The 15,790-nt window shown below is 40.8% G+C and overlaps 1 protein-coding gene across 11 annotated transcripts in view; it reads left to right on the top strand.

Annotated features, from left to right (window-relative positions):
- pds5b (PDS5 cohesin associated factor B) overlaps positions 1-15,790 on the top strand; it is a 263,499-nt gene that overhangs the window by 79,340 nt on the left and 168,369 nt on the right. For all 11 annotated transcript variants that reach the window (XM_072262926.1, XM_072262916.1, XM_072262922.1 and 8 more), the window contains 2 exons: positions 82-179; positions 15,250-15,376. In XM_072262926.1, coding sequence (XP_072119027.1) covers positions 82-179; positions 15,250-15,376 — 225 coding nt within the window. The remainder of the gene's footprint in view (positions 1-81; positions 180-15,249; positions 15,377-15,790) is intronic.

Here is a 15,790-nt window from a genome sequence, read left to right as displayed (position 1 = left end):
ACATAATTTTTCTCCTGCAGTCATCTTTAGTTCATCTGTTTAATCCTGCTGGGCACTAATTGTATTTCTTTTTCTTTATAGAACATTGCCTGGGTAAAGTCATATAACATCTGCTTTGAACTAGAAGATAGCAATGATATCTTCACTCAGTTGTACAGAACACTTTTTCAAGTAATAAAGTAAGTTTTGCTTGGAACTAAAATAAATGTGAAATGGAGTTTAAATTACCAAGCCAGGTCTACTTACTGCCTTGCATTCAGGCCATGGGACAGAGGAGCAGACTTAGGCCACTCAGCTCATCAAGTCTGTTCCGCTATGCCATGATGGTTGATTTATTATGCCTATCAATCCCATTCTCCTACTTTCTTCCTGCAACCTTTGATGCCCTTACTAACAAAGAACCTATCAACCTCTACTTTAAATATATTCAAAGAGTTGGCGTTCAAAGCCACCCATGGCAAAGAATTCCACAGATTCACCACCTTCTGGCTACAGAAATGTCTCCTCATCTCTGTGCTGAATGAATGTCCCTCTGTTCGGAGGCTTGCCCTCGGGTCCTAGACTCATTCGCTACAGGAAACGTCAGCACCACATCCATTCTGTCTAGACCTTTCAGTATTCGATACGTTTCAATGAGATATCCATTCTTCTATACATCGACCATTTCATTCCCAGAATCTCCTCTGAACCCTCTCCAGCATCTTTTTCCAGCTGTCCAATATCCACTCTCACCTCCCTTTTACGCCTTATATATCTGAAAAGAAACTTCTGATATCCTCGGTTTATATTATTGACTAGCTTACCTTCATATTTCCTCTTTCTCATTTTTTTTTTTTTAGTTGCCTTCTGTTGATTTTTAAAAGCTTCACAACCCTCTAGCTTCTCACTAATCTTTAGTAGACTATATGCCCTCTATTTTGCTTTGTTGCTATCTTTGACTTCCCTTGTCAGCCATGGTTGTTTCACCCTCCCTTTAGAATACTATTACTTTGGAATATATCTATGCTCTGCTTTCCAAATTTCCCCCAGTAACTCCAGCCATTGCTGTTCTATCATCCCTGCCAGTGTTTCTTCCAATCAACTTTGGCCAGCTCCTCTCTTGTGCCTCTGTAATTCCCTTTGCTCTGCTGTAACACTGATACATCTGACTTTATCTTCTCCCTCACAAAGTGCATGGTGAATTCTATCATATTATGATCACTGCCTCCTAAGGATTCCTTTTACCTTAAGCTCTCTAATTAATTCCAGTTCATGGCACAACACCTAATCCAGAATAGCTGATCTCTGAGCAGACTTGACCATGAGTTGTTCTAAAAAGCCATCTTGTAGGCATTCTAGAAATTCCCTTCTTGGGATCCAGCACCAACCTGATTTTCTAAAAGCCTGCATATTGAAATCCCCTATGACAATTGTAGCATTGCCCTAATACACTCCTTTTCTATTTCCTGTTGAAATTTATATTCTACATCTTGGCCACTGTTTGGGGGCCCATATAAAACTACCATGAGAGTCTTTATACCCTTCAGTTTCTTAACGCTACCCAGAAAGATTCTATACCTTTGATTTGATTTTTTTTTTACCAACACAGCCACCCTCTGCCTACCTGCCTGCTCTTTCAAAACAAGGTATCCTTGGATGTTAAGTTCCCAAAAGTGATCTTTCATGCATGTCTCAGTGATGCCAATCTCGAACTGCACTACAATCATCTGTATACTGTTGCATTCAAATATAACAGTCCTGTTTTCATCACTTTTTTTGATTTCTGTCCCATGTTGCACTTCACCTCATTCCACTGACTGCAATTTTACCCTTATCATCTCTCTGTCCTTTCTCACAGTCTCATTACACACTGTATTGGCTTAATAACCAACTGCCCCATTCTTAGTCCTATCACTCTGGTTCCCATCACATTACCAGCACACTTTTAAATCCTCCACAATAACTCTAGCAAACCTGCCCACCAGGATATTAATCCTCTGGGTTCAGGTGTAACCCATCCTATTTGCACAGGTCATACCTTCCACAGAGGAGATTCCAATTATCTAGAAATCTGAAACCTTGTCCCCTGCACCACTTCCTCAGCCATTCATTCATTTGTACTATCATCCTATTCCTACCCTGACTAGCACATGGTACTGGGGTGTAACCCGGAGATGACTACTTTGGAGGTTCTGCTCTTCAGCCTCTTTCCTAATTTTCTACACTCACTGTGTAAGACTTTGAAATCATTGTCCTGCTGGCTTTTTACCCCTCTCCAGTCACTTTTTCTACCATGACTTTTCTTCAGATAGTATTTCAAAAGACAGTTTAAAATTAATTCATCTTCCAGCTTAATCACCACTGTTCCCTTCTTTAAACAGCTTAAAGCTTATTAAGGATTTTAATTTCTTTATTTGACTGTGTGAACATTTTCTGATGTGTTTGGCTGCTCATCTTACTTGATGACCTCATTGATTCTCTATATCTGACAGCAGCTAATATTGGCAAAAGTGAATCTATGGTGGTAGTTAAAACGTAATTCACTGTCAATGTTGAGCACCATTACTTTGCTGCCAAAAAATTTGGGCCTTTTTTTAAAAACTCTTTGCCATTATGTCAATATTTGAATATTATACGGGCTGTCTTGGGTTATGAATACCCTACTTCTGGGCATCTTGCAGACAAATGAACTTCCATAGCATAAAGTGTAATAGTCAAAAATCTATATGTAGAGATGTTCATTCCTATGGACTGCAGAACTGGTTTCTTCTGACTTGGTCTCATGCTCTTCACTTATTGTACTTGGTCTTGTATGTGCTTTTGATGCTGCTCATTATACAGCGTTGCTAGAAAGTTTGTGAACTCAGTAGAATTTTCTCTGTTTCTGCATAAATATGACCTAAAATTTGAGCAGATCTTGATGCAAGTCCTAAAACCCAATTAAATAAATAAGACCGAAAAACATCATACTTGTTCATTTATTTATTGGGAAAAATGATGCAATGTTACATGTATTTGTTGGAAAAAGTATGTGAACCTTTGGGGTAACGCCTTCTACACAAGCTATTTGAAGACAGGTGTCAATAAGATGAAGTTGGAGGTGTAGATTGTAGAGGTGTCCAGCACTATATATTTTAAAAAAAAAAGAGACCCACAAATATGGGTTACTGACAAACTCTGCTCTTCTCAAGAAAGATCTGTTTATGTGCATCATGCGTCGATCAAAACTACTTTCAGAAGGCCTTAGTAGAAGAAGAATTGTAGAGCTGCATGAAATTGGAAAAGGCTACAAAAACATTTCATCAGTCCACAGTAAGAGAAATGAAGGAAAGTCAATACTGTTGCAATTCTCCTTTGGAGTGGGCATCCTGCAAAGATCACACCAAGAGCATAACGTGCAATGCTGAAATAAGTAAAGAAGAGCCCAAGAGTAACAGCAAAAGACCTGCAGAAATCTCTAGAACTTGCTAAAGTCTTTTCACGTGTTCACTATAAGGAAAAACGCTGAACAAAAATAGTGTTCATGGAAGGACACCATGGAAGAAGCCACTCTTCGCCAAAAAAAAATTGCTGCACATCTCAAGTTTGCGAAGAACCACCTCGATGTTCTACAACACTTCTGGAACAATGTTCTGTGGACAGATGAGACAAAAGTTGAACTTTTTGGCAGAAATGTATATTGTTTTGTGTGGAGGAAAAACGACACCACACACCAATGCCAAAACCTCAGCCCAGCTGTGAAGCATGGTGAAAGGAGCATCATGGTTTGGGGCTGTTTTGTGCCTCAGGGCCTCACCTGAGGCTTAATAGAAATTGGATAATGCAACAGGAAAATGATCCGAAAAACAAGAGTAAATCAGTAATAGCATGGTTTAAAAAGAAGAAAATTTGTGTTTTGGAATGGCTGAGTTTAAGTCCTGTTCTTAATCCTATAGAATTTTTGAGGAGGAATCTGAAGCAAATGTTCATGCAAGGAAACCCACCAACATCTCAGAGTTGAAGCAGTTTTGTAAGAAGGAATGGCCTAAAATTCCATCAAGGTGATGTGCAGGACTGATCAACAGTTACTGGAAATGTTTGGTTGAAGTTATTGCTGTATAAGGAGGTCACGCCAGTTACTGAAAACAATGGTTTGCACACTTTAAATAAATACATGTAATATTGGATCATTTTTCTCAATAAATAAGTGAACAGGTATAATGCTTTTTGTGTTATTTAATTGGGGTCTCTTTATCTAGTTTTAGGACTCAGCATGAAGTTCTGATCACATTTTATGCAGAAAGGGAAAGTGGAGTATTGTGAAGGTATAGTTACGATATCAAGTAATATTTGAGGGTTTTCTGAATTATGGACAAATCGACCTGCAAAAATGAAACTCTCGTTTGTTGGAGATTACCTGTAGTTTAACTAATGACCAAAACATGCATACTGTCTACAAAGATTTTGCAAGCATATGATTGGTCCTTTTGATGATTAGAGAAAAAGTTCTTTCTCTTTAACAAAGAAATATGGTTATCCTGGCACCAGAGCTGGGAAAAGCAGGAACTGCATTGTTGGGATTGTCTGTATCTAAGTTAAGATAAAATTGATTAGATTAGCTTTGTTTGTCACATTTACATTGAAGGATATAGTGAAATGCATTATTTGCATCAGTGACCCACAGTCTGAATATGTGCTGGGGGAAGCTCACAAGTATCACCATGCTTCCAGTACCAGCATAGCACACCCACAACTCATTAACCTTGAGTAATCCATGTATCTTCTTAGAATGTGGGGAAAAGGAGGAGAACCCGGAGCAAATCCATGTGGTCACGGGGGAAAGCACATAATCTTCTCTGGAGAATTAAATCCTGATCGCTTGTTCTAACCACTATCCTACCATAATGCCTTTGGTAGTTAATTATGTTAGTGCTTTGCATAACCAGAATACTTGAGAATTGTAAAGTAAATGGCAGAGAAGGCAGAGGCTAAAGGTTCATATTTGGAAAGATGTAAATCGAATTATACAAACAAGGGTGGAGGGAAAAATAATTGAATGTGGGAAGTGACAAACTAACTGGCCTCAGAAGAAATGGAGAGTTCAGTCTAAGATGTGATTGGCCAAAAGGAGTGCATCACCTCATTGCTGTTAGGGCAATTAAAATTCAGCAACATATTTCCAAATGGTTTATTGGTGATGTAATTTTAGCTCAACTACAAATATCACCGAGCAGGTCTTAAGCCACATCACCCGTCTGTTCAGTGTGAATCAGAAAAATGGGCAACAAGTTATGCAGTAGTTAGTGCTACCACCCAACAGTTTCAGGGACCTGTGTTTGATCCTGACTTTGGATACTGGTCAAGTTTTCACGTTCTCCCTGTGGTGCTCTGGTTTCATCCTACATGCAAAAGACATGCTAGTCAGCAGGTTACCTGGTCTGCTTTAAATTGACCTGCAAGTTTGACAGGAGAGTTCAAGGGTAGGAGGAGAAATTGATGGGATGCGAGAGAGAGGAAAATGGGATTGGTATAGATGGGGCTTCATCAGTATAAACCCAGTTTGTTGATGAGCTTGTTTCAGTGCTGTGAGACTCCGGTGCAATTTGCCATCCAATGGAGATTTGTAAAAGAAGGTTGCAGCGTTACTTAGTCTTAAATTACCAAGATCACATCACTGGATGTGTTGTGGCAAAAATATCTTAAAATATGACCAATAATTTGAAAGCAGATTAATGCAATAACTTAAATATTAAAAAGGATTAAGCTAACCACAAATATAAATGCATGAATTTAACAAGCTAGTCATCCATAAAAGGAAAATTTTTAAGACTTCTTTAAGCAGGTAAATATTGTGTGATATTTACTGTGCTGACCGTTCAGAGGATTTTGACAAATCTTGATGATGCAAGAGCTTTCACCAAGACCACAGTTTCACATAACTCGGTGAAGGGGCAGTTTGTTGAAGAGTCGGTTGTACATATGGTTGAACAATCAAATGCATCACTGCATGTAATTACAAACAAGAGAGAATCTGCAGATGCTGGAAATCCAAGCAAAACAAACACACACACACACACACACACACACACACACACACACACACACACACACACACACACACACACACACACACACACACACACACAATGCTGGAGGAATTCAGCAGGCCAGGCATGTACGGAAAAGAGTATAGTCAGCGTTTCAGGCTGAGACCCTTTATCAGGGCTTGAAGAAAAAAAGATGAGGAGTCAGAGTTAGAAGGTGTGGGTAGGGGAGGATGAAACACAAGGTGATAGGTGAAACTGGGGGTTGGGTGTGGGTGGAGGGGTGAGGTAAAGAGCTGGGAAGTTGATAGGCGAAATAAATACAGGGCTGGAGAAAGGGGAATCTGATAGGAGAGGACAGAAAGCCATGGAAGAAAGAAAAGAGGGAGGAGTGCCAGAGGGAGATGATGGGCAGGTAAGGAGATGAGGTGAGAGAGGGAAAAGGGATTTGGGGAATGGTGAAGGGAGAGGGAGTCCATTACTGTAAGTTTGAAAAATCACTGTTCATGCCATCAGGTTGGAGGCTACCCGGACGGAATATAAGGTGTTGCTCCTCCAACCTGACTGTGGCCTCGTTGCAACAGTAGAGGAGGCTGTGGATGGTTATGTCGAAATAGGAAATGGGAAGTGGAATTAAAATGGGGATCCCATCACCAAACACATCTTTCCCTCCGCTCACCACTTTCTGCTTTCCGCAGGGATCGTTCCCAATGTGACTCAATTGTCTATTAGTCCCTCCCCACTGATCTTACTCCTGGCATTTATCATTACAAACGGAACAAGTGCCATACCTGCCCCTACACCTCCTCCCTCACTAACATTCAGGGCCCCAAACAGTCCTTCCAGGTGAGGTAACACCTCACCTATGAGTTGGGGACATCTACTGTATCCGGTGCTCCCGTTGTGGCCTCCTGTATATCGGTGAGATCCAACGGAGATTGAGAGACTACTTCACTGAGCACCTATTTCCATCCACCAGGAAAAAGCAGGATCTCTCAGTGGCCACCCATTTTAATTCCACTTCCCATTCTCATTCCGACATGTCAGTCTATGGCTTTCTCTGCTGTCGCGATGAGGCCCCATGTGGGTTGGAGGAGCAACGCCTTGTATTTTGTCTGGGTAGCCTCCAACCTGATGGCATGAATGGTGATTTCTCAAACTTCTGGTAATAACCCCCGCCCTCACCATTCCCCATTTCCTTTTCCCTCTTTCGCCTGATCTCCTTACTTGGCAATTGCCTCCCTCTGTGCTGCTCCCCCTTTTCTTTCTTCCATGACCTTCTGTCCTCTCCTACCAGACTCCCCCCTTCTTCAGCCCTGTATCTCTTTCACCAATTAACTTCCCAGCTCGTTACTTCACCCCTTCCCCAATGCGGCTTTCACCTATCACCTTGTGTTTCTTCCTCCCCTTCCACCCTCCCCCTAACCCAAAACTTCTAAATCTGACTTCTCATCTGTTTTTTCTTCAGTGCTGATGAAGGGTCTCGGCCCGAAACATTGACTGTATTCTTCCATAGAGTACTCTTGCCTGGCCTGCTGAGTTCCTTAAACCAGCGGTCCCCAACCACCGGGCCACAAGGAAATGATATGAGTCAGTTGCACCTTTTCCACATTCCCTGTCATGCACCGTTGAACTTGAACATAGGGTTGCCAACTGTCCCATATTTGCCAGGGCATCCCGTATATTGGGCTGAATTGGTTTGTCCCATACGGGACCGCCCTTGTCCCGTATTTTCCTCGCTGAGGTAGAGCGTTCCTATGAAACCTTTCGTGCCAAAATGGCGTAAAGCGAAGAAGCAATTACCATTAATTTATATGGGAAAAATTTTTGAGTGTTACCAGACCCAAAAAAATAACCTACCAAATAACACACAAAACCTAAAATAACACTAACATATAGTAAAAGCAGGAATGATATAATAAATACACAGCCTATATAAAGTAGAAATAATGTATGTACAGTGTAGTTGGGAAGATTAAGCCAAAACCGGATTGTGGGAAAAAAAATTGGCACGTACACACATGCGCACGTCACATATGCGCACACAGGTGCCCGCGCAAGGCTTCATGGTCATGGTAGTCTTTCTCGGGGACAAGCGACCCTTATTTGATGGCTACTTTTGTCCCTTATTTGGGAGTGAGAAAGTTGGGAACCCTAACTGTAAAAGATTTGTTGAGGTGAGTTTAACCCTACTTGAACATTCCCACCCCCCCCCCCCCCCCCCCCCCCCCGGCCAGGTCAGCCAGTCGGCAAGAATATTGTCAATATTAAACCGGTCCACGGTGTAAAAAAGGTTGGGGACCCCTGCCTTAAACATTTTGTGTGTTCTGGTGTTCTGCATGTAATTATGCCAGTATAAGATCATGGAGGAAAGTCATGAACATTTTTACCCATTTGCAGTAAATGGGGATGAGTGATCTACGAAGTAAACGTTCAGGCTAGTTCTTCACAATTAAGTGTTGGCAGTAAGTTGCACAGTTGTGGAGTTACAAGCTTGACAAGCAATCAACCTGGAAGAACCTTAAAATACTCAAAGCCGTCAGCAGCTCTCTGCAATATAGATGAGTAAGGCTTTTCTGGAAAATGATGCTATTGTTCACCTCCTTTTCCTGAGAAGGAAAGCATGCAGCTGGATTCAAGGCAACTAAAGACCACCTGTTACTCTTGCTGTGGGGAATGCTTGAAGAGATGTGCTGAAATCTTGTTGATGGAGAAAATCTTAAAATTATAGAACTAAGAGCCATTGCCTATAATCTGAAGGGTAAATGAGGGCTTGATTAATGTTGCCATCTTCTAATAGTGGTTCAGGATTTTTACCTGAGTGTAACATTCCTTCAGTAAAAATAATCTTGAGTTTAAAGCTCTGTTGAAGCTTGACATTGCTCCTGGCCATCCCAGAACTTTGATACCCAGCGACTTTGCCTTTCTGAGGTGGTCTACTTTCAACTAAACACACTAATTTTTATCCAGTGAATGAACTGGAATACAACATCCTTTTTCAAGGCTTGCTACCTTTCTTTGAGGCACCGTTAAAGAGTTGTAATAAAAATTTAGTTATGATACACTGTCGAGAAGGAGGTTGTGTAATGTGGTGAAGGCCATTGATTATTTCATACATATTAAGTGGAAGTCATTAACATGTATACAAGCAGTGTTTGGCTGAAGTTGTGCTTCACTACTGTCCAAGACTGGATGATTTTGACGTACCACCTCCAGAGAAATGCTCCATGTAAAGAAAGTAATACCAGATCTCTTCTAAAAGAATAAGTTATACCCAGATCCCAATTCCCAGTAGTATGAGCTATAGCTTGGCTTACACACTTAGCTGTAGCCTCTTTCACTTTCTCTCCTAATGTCTTTGTGTTTTAATTTTTGTCAGTTTCTAATGCATTCTGCATGCTCACTGTTTAATAATTTACCTTTTGTTTATCCTCAATGAGGCCCTTGCTTATGCTCATAGACAGAAATATAATGCTTTTAGTAATTAATCTCCATTTATGCATAATGTTTTTGAGCTGATTCATTTCACACTTAGATACCCAGAGACACATCCTGACTGCTAAGTGAGGTATCATTGTGCTATACTTTGGTTTCCAAAGGTATTTGATATTAAGGAAAATTAAAGGTCTTGCTAGTCAAGGTAAATTGATGTGGAAAGAATGCAGAAAAAGCCAGCAAACACCTTTTCTAATTGTGATGTAACACGAAGTGTCACGGGGATCAGTACTAGGGCCTTAGCCTTTTACAATGTATATAAATAACTTGGAATAAAGACACAAGGGATAGAGTGGCTAAATCTGTGGTTGATACAAAAGTGGGTAAGAAACCAAGTCATGAAGAGGATATAGGAAAGACTGAAAAGGGATATGGGTAGGTCATGAATAGGCAGAGATCTGGAAAATAAAGTAAGGGAAAGAGGAAATTAATTTTGGCAGGAAGAATATAATATCTAAAGTGCTGAGAGATTGCAGGATTCAGAGATGCAGAAGGATCTGGGGTTTCCAGCAAGTGATTTGCAAAAAGTTATTATGCAGGTATTATAAGTAATTGGGAGATCTGACAACGATGCTGTTTATTGGTGGGGGAATTTAGTATAAAAGTGGGGAGGTTGGTAATGGCTTCTTGGACCATCAGGCTTGATTGGTCTTGATTGTGGATGCACTGGCTCTCTGACATGGAGACGTGTGTTGCTCAGGGAGGTGATGTCAACCAACCTACACTTTCATCAACCAGTATCATTCTGTCTTGGCATTGAGTCTTTGAGCTTTGAGATAGCTTTAATCTTGATGAACTGACTGGCACTACATTGATTACCCCCTCACCCCGCACCCCACCTTTTATCTCCACCACCTCTTGCTCCCAAGTCATCGTTGTTGATGCTTTTGTACTTCAGGATGCCCTTTAAGAGTATCTTTGTGTCCCAGCATTTGGCTAGCCTGTGAGCATAGGTCAATGCAGAGCATGGAGATGGGTTTGATACTGGTGGGCACATCTTCAGTTATGCTTACACTTGATTCCCAGGATATGTATGCTATCTGCAGCTTTAATGGAGGTTGATGAGAATGCACCTGGATTAATGTATTCAGTATCAATTTCCTTATATAAGCATGGATATTAATGTCAGATGCATTTTGGGGAATGTTCATTTGACAAATATCTTGAATGGGTGTTATGAAAAATAGTTGATTAGGCTAGGCTTGTATTTGCTGGAGTTGGGCATTGAATGAAGCATAGTGGGACTTGACAATGTGGATTTGGAGAGGATGTTTCTTGTGGGGGAAAATCTAAACAAAAGTCTGTTTTTTTAAAAAAAATTAGTGATTGCTCATTTAAGAAAAGGAGAAGTTTTTTGCTTTTGGCAAATTGCTGGAGTCCTTTTAGAACTGAGTGGTACAACACAGGAAGAGTGTTGTGCCAAATCAGCTAAAAAGCAAATTAAAAACACCTGAACCCTAATCCCTCCTACCGCCACCATGTCCATATCCCTCCATCTTCCTTCATATACATGCCGATTCAAAAACCTCTTAAAAGCCTTTAATGTATTTGCCTCTACCACCATACTAGGCAGTGGATTGCAGACATCCATGGCTCTGAGTGAAAAATACTTGCCCCTCACATCCCCCCGCCCCCCGAACCTATATCCTCTCACCTTCAAAGCATGCCCTTTGGTATTCGACATTTCAACCCTGGGGAAACAAATACTTTCTGTCCGCTCTATCTGCTTCCCATAATCTTTGAAACCTCTATCAGATCTCCCCTCAGCCTCCAACACACCAGAGAAAAAAGATCAGGTTTATCTAGCCTCTTGTGATGGCACGTGCCTTCAAAACCAGGCAGCATCCTGGTAAGCCTCTTCAGCACCCTTCTGTTGAGGAAGCCTCAACATCCTTCCTACCGTTGGGCAACCAGAATTGTACACAGCACTCCAGATGTAGCCTAACCAGAGTTTTATGAAGTTGCAACATAGCCTCTTGACTTTCGAACTCAGTACCTCGACTAATAAAAGCAAACATTCCATAAGCCTTCTTAACCACCATTTAACCTCTTTCAAGGAGCTATGAGCTTTGATCACAAAACCTCTCTGCTTAGCAACACTGTTAAGGGTCTTGCCCTTAATGGTGTATTATCTCCTGGCATTTGCCCTTCTGAGCTGCAAACCCTCATATTTATCTGGGTTAAACTCCATCAGCCATTTCTCAGTCCATATCTGCAACTGATCTATATCATGCTGTATTATTTGCCAGTCTCCTAAACTATCCACAACTCCCAATCTTAATATCATCTGCAAATTTACTAACCTGTCAAATGTCTTACTAAAATCCATGTAGACAACATTCGCTGCCCTACTCTCATCAGTCTCTCGTCAGCTTGCCAAAAAACTCAATGAAGTTGGTAAGGCACGACCTGCCATCCGCAAAGCCGTGCTGGCTCTCCCTAATTAGGCTATGATTTTTTAAAATCAATGTCAGCCAGATTGGTGTACTCCGTTCCTATTTCATATGTATGGTTGTATGTGTGGCACATTCCTTGAAGCAAGATTCATAGTTGTCATTTCCTACTCTTCTTGCTTAACAGGAAGCTAATTTGCATCAAGAAGGCAGCCAGTTATTTGGTCCATTGGCTTACTTAATATGTTGTGAATTCTTCAGAAGTTAAGCTTTAATGCTATATTTCGTATCCACTAAGATCAGTCTTGACACTTTTTTACATCTCCATCTGTAGAACTGGTCCATCCAAATTAATTGAATTCTTCAACAGGCTTGCATTGTGTGGGTACTTGGATGTGAAGTACTTGACTAATGGGAAATTCCGTATTTAAACAGTGCTGTTTGCTTGTTATTGGAATGTCATTTAGCATTCAAACTCAAAATCAGCTTGTTTCAGAAAATAGAAACTAAAAACAAAAGGCATATAATTAGTAAGGAACACTGGAAGGGAATGGGAAGAATGAGTGCAAAAATATGAACAAAAGGAGCTTAGCAGTGCTCATCAGAGCATACTTCAATTTGTTGAGGCCCTTCGTTGGTCGGGGTCAACCATGGATATTGCTTCCTAGCTGTCTGTGATATGCAAGGCAGGGCAGTACGATATGGAGAGCAAGCTGTTGCCATGCAGCAGACTCCCCCTCAACGCAGCTGATGAATCCAGAGGAATGGCAGAGATGGTTATAGTTTGGCACCAGTGGTGGTACAGTAGTTGCCAGTCAGCTTTGAACTCAACATAGGTCTGCCTTAGGGACTCACCTCCAGATTCCCTTGTTTACTCCCGAAACCTTCCCCATGAGTGGGTATAACTGCAAAGCAGTGGAGTTTTGAGATCAGAGTTTTCCTTCTTCTAGATGAGCTGCTAACCATGACTGATGAGCCCCAGCTGCCCAAACCAATTGGTTTTAAGTCTCCAGTAACCACTCCCCTCACCCCCCCCCCCCTTGCCCCTTCTCCTATCAGTAGAAATGGTGCCACTAGGCTTAGTAGCTAAGCTATACATGAAGGCCAGGATCTGGAGTTGGTTGTCAGAGTCTATTTGAGAGGCACACCATTGGGAATATTTAATAGTTGATGGGAGCTTATCTCCAATACTTCCCCCAGCTATGACAACCTTAAGGACTTCTTTACAAGAAATCTAATAAGTAAACTGGATCAACAAAAAGCAAGAACAATCTAACCACTACTGAAAAAGCAAAATGTGGATTCAAAAAGAACAGGAATAGCATGTCAGTATTCCTAATTTTATGCCTTTCAGTTGAGATGGATAAGAAAGAATTGGAAATAGGGGTACAGTTTGTTTGGAAAGGAAAATTTACTGCAAGCATAGCATAGCAATGATTGTGAGCTGACTTAATAGTTTATGAATGTTCTTTATACCAGCATAGAGAAGGGATACAACAGTTCCCAAATCTATGCTGTTTGTATGTTGGTGTGTGTGTAAGGGTGGGGAAGAGTGGTCCTATTAATGGTACTGGTGCCTCATGAAAAACAAGTAGAGCCACAGGTGTTGCTGTGTATAAGCCACATTTGATTCAGTGCCGTGTCTCTCTTTGTATCTGTTAGCTTCAACTGTGTTTATTATATGTACAATGCCAGCTGTATTGCCTATCTGAACACACTGTTAACACATCAAAATTACTACTTGTTTATACTCTTGATGTACTGTATATGTGCAAATGATTGTTAATATTAATCATTATTTCTGATAGCTTTTATACCCATTGTGCAATTTCACTTGATACAGATCATTCATATGTAACAAACAGATTCTGTTTCTACAGGCAATCCACGAGTCAATTTTGTCTGACATAGTTAACCTTTCGCTATATCTCAGGTCTGCTAGTCTGAACATTCTAGTAAATTTTCTTTGCACTTTATCAATTTTATTAATATCTTTCCTGTAGGTAGGTGACTAGAACTGCACATAATACCCCAAATTAGGCCTCATCAATGTCTTGTACAACTTCAACATAACATCCCAACTCCTGTACTCATTACTTTGATATATGGAAGCTAATGTGCCAAAAGGATGGTGGGGAGAAGATGTGTCTCTTCCAAAGGAGGTAGAGGGGGCTTCTTCCTCCGCTAGCCTGCATTTTACCCTTGGGCAAGCTGTAGCACCTGCTTAGCCCCGATCAGGGTAATGTGAAGCCACTGGAGCAGGTGGTGGATGGTTGTAGGGGCAGTTGGTTATGCGACCACTGACACTAGGCAGACAGTTTCTGAAGAGTATTGATAATGGCTGGGTTCACCTGTCCTATGCAATGGCAAATGACTGCTATAGAAAAATTTGCCAAGGACCATCATGGTCATGGAAGGACCATGGTTGCCCACATCATATGTCATGGCACATAATGAACAAATGTGCCAAAACTCCTCCCATGACCCTATCTACCTGTGACGCCTCTTTCAAGGAATTGTGATTCTGTATTCCCAGTGTCCTACCATTCACCGCATTGTTTCTTTTCCCAAAGAGACAGAGTGAGGAGAATAATTCTTCAATTCATAGAAACAATGTATGTGTATTGGATTTTTGTGTTTTATAATATTGTAGGAGCTTTTACATATGTAGGTATGACCAAAAGCTGGGTGTTCATAACTGGGGTATGGCCTATATCCTGTTTCTGAGCACCTAACATTTACATTCCACCCTGCATCTAAAGGATATTGAAAGATTATGGCCAATGCCCCCAGAAATTTAATCGTTTGCTTATTTTGGCAACCTTAAGAAGCATTTTATCTGGACTTGGTGACTTAACTATCTTAAGCATACCTCCGTCAATTCTTAGCCTCTGCAGTAATGGAACCACCTGCTTTACACCTTTTCTTATATGATACAGATGGATGGCACTGCAGGTTTAAACTCTTATTGATAACGATAAATTTAACTTATTTATAGGCAGACCATTAATGTTTCTTGTTCAAGTTAGAAATATAGCAAAAATATAGAGGTTGCATGTGATCACTGAAGAAGCAGATTTGAAAGCAGGAGTTTCAGGAGCTAGTGAAAGTATGTCCTGCTGAACCATTTTCTTGGAATGCATACAATCTTGGGAATCGTATGTACTTGCTTTCTGAAAGGAAGATGATGCTGAGCCCCTGTGTTGAATTGCTGCAGTCTACGCAGTGTGATGCTGTTGAATTGGGGAGTTCTGTATTTAGATCTTGTTTAATGACAGTTTATGCTGAAGTCATAAATCTTGATAAATTCTTCATTAACTACATTAAATCTGATTCTTTTCTTTTTGAATACTTTGTAGCAATGGCCATAACCAAAAAGTTCACATGCACATGGTGGATTTGATGAGTTCCATTGTTTGTGAGGGAGACACTGTTTCTCAGGAACTTTTGGATACTGTTCTTGTCAACCTTGTGCCAGCTCATAAAGTAAGTAAGCAATATTATTTTAAAGATTGCAAAATAGTAAAAATACTTCTTGAATTCAAGGATAAGTTAAACTTAGAACACAAACATGAGGAAATCTGCAGATGCTGGAAATTCAAGCAACACACACAAAATGGTGGTGGAAAGCAGCAGGCCGGACAGCATCCATAGGAAGAAGCACAGTCGACGTTTCGGTCCGACACCCTTCGTCAGGATGACGAAGGGTCTCGGCCCGAAACATCGATTGTGTTTCTGGCTGTGGATGCTGTCTGGCCTGCTGTGTTCCACCAGCATTTTGTGTGTTAAACTTAGAACAGATTGTTTTGATCGTCTAGGCAATTTACATTTTCAATGAGAATTTATAACAAGAAAAATCATTTGAAGTGTGCATTTTACTATCTTAAAGTTAATGTACTG

The sequence above is a fragment of the Mobula birostris genome, chromosome 7 (assembly GCF_030028105.1).
Source record: "Mobula birostris isolate sMobBir1 chromosome 7, sMobBir1.hap1, whole genome shotgun sequence".
In the NCBI taxonomy this organism is placed as follows: domain Eukaryota; kingdom Metazoa; phylum Chordata; class Chondrichthyes; order Myliobatiformes; family Myliobatidae; genus Mobula; species Mobula birostris.
The sequence above is the reverse complement of the archived record's forward strand: the minus strand, read 5'-3'. Positions and strand labels throughout refer to the sequence as shown.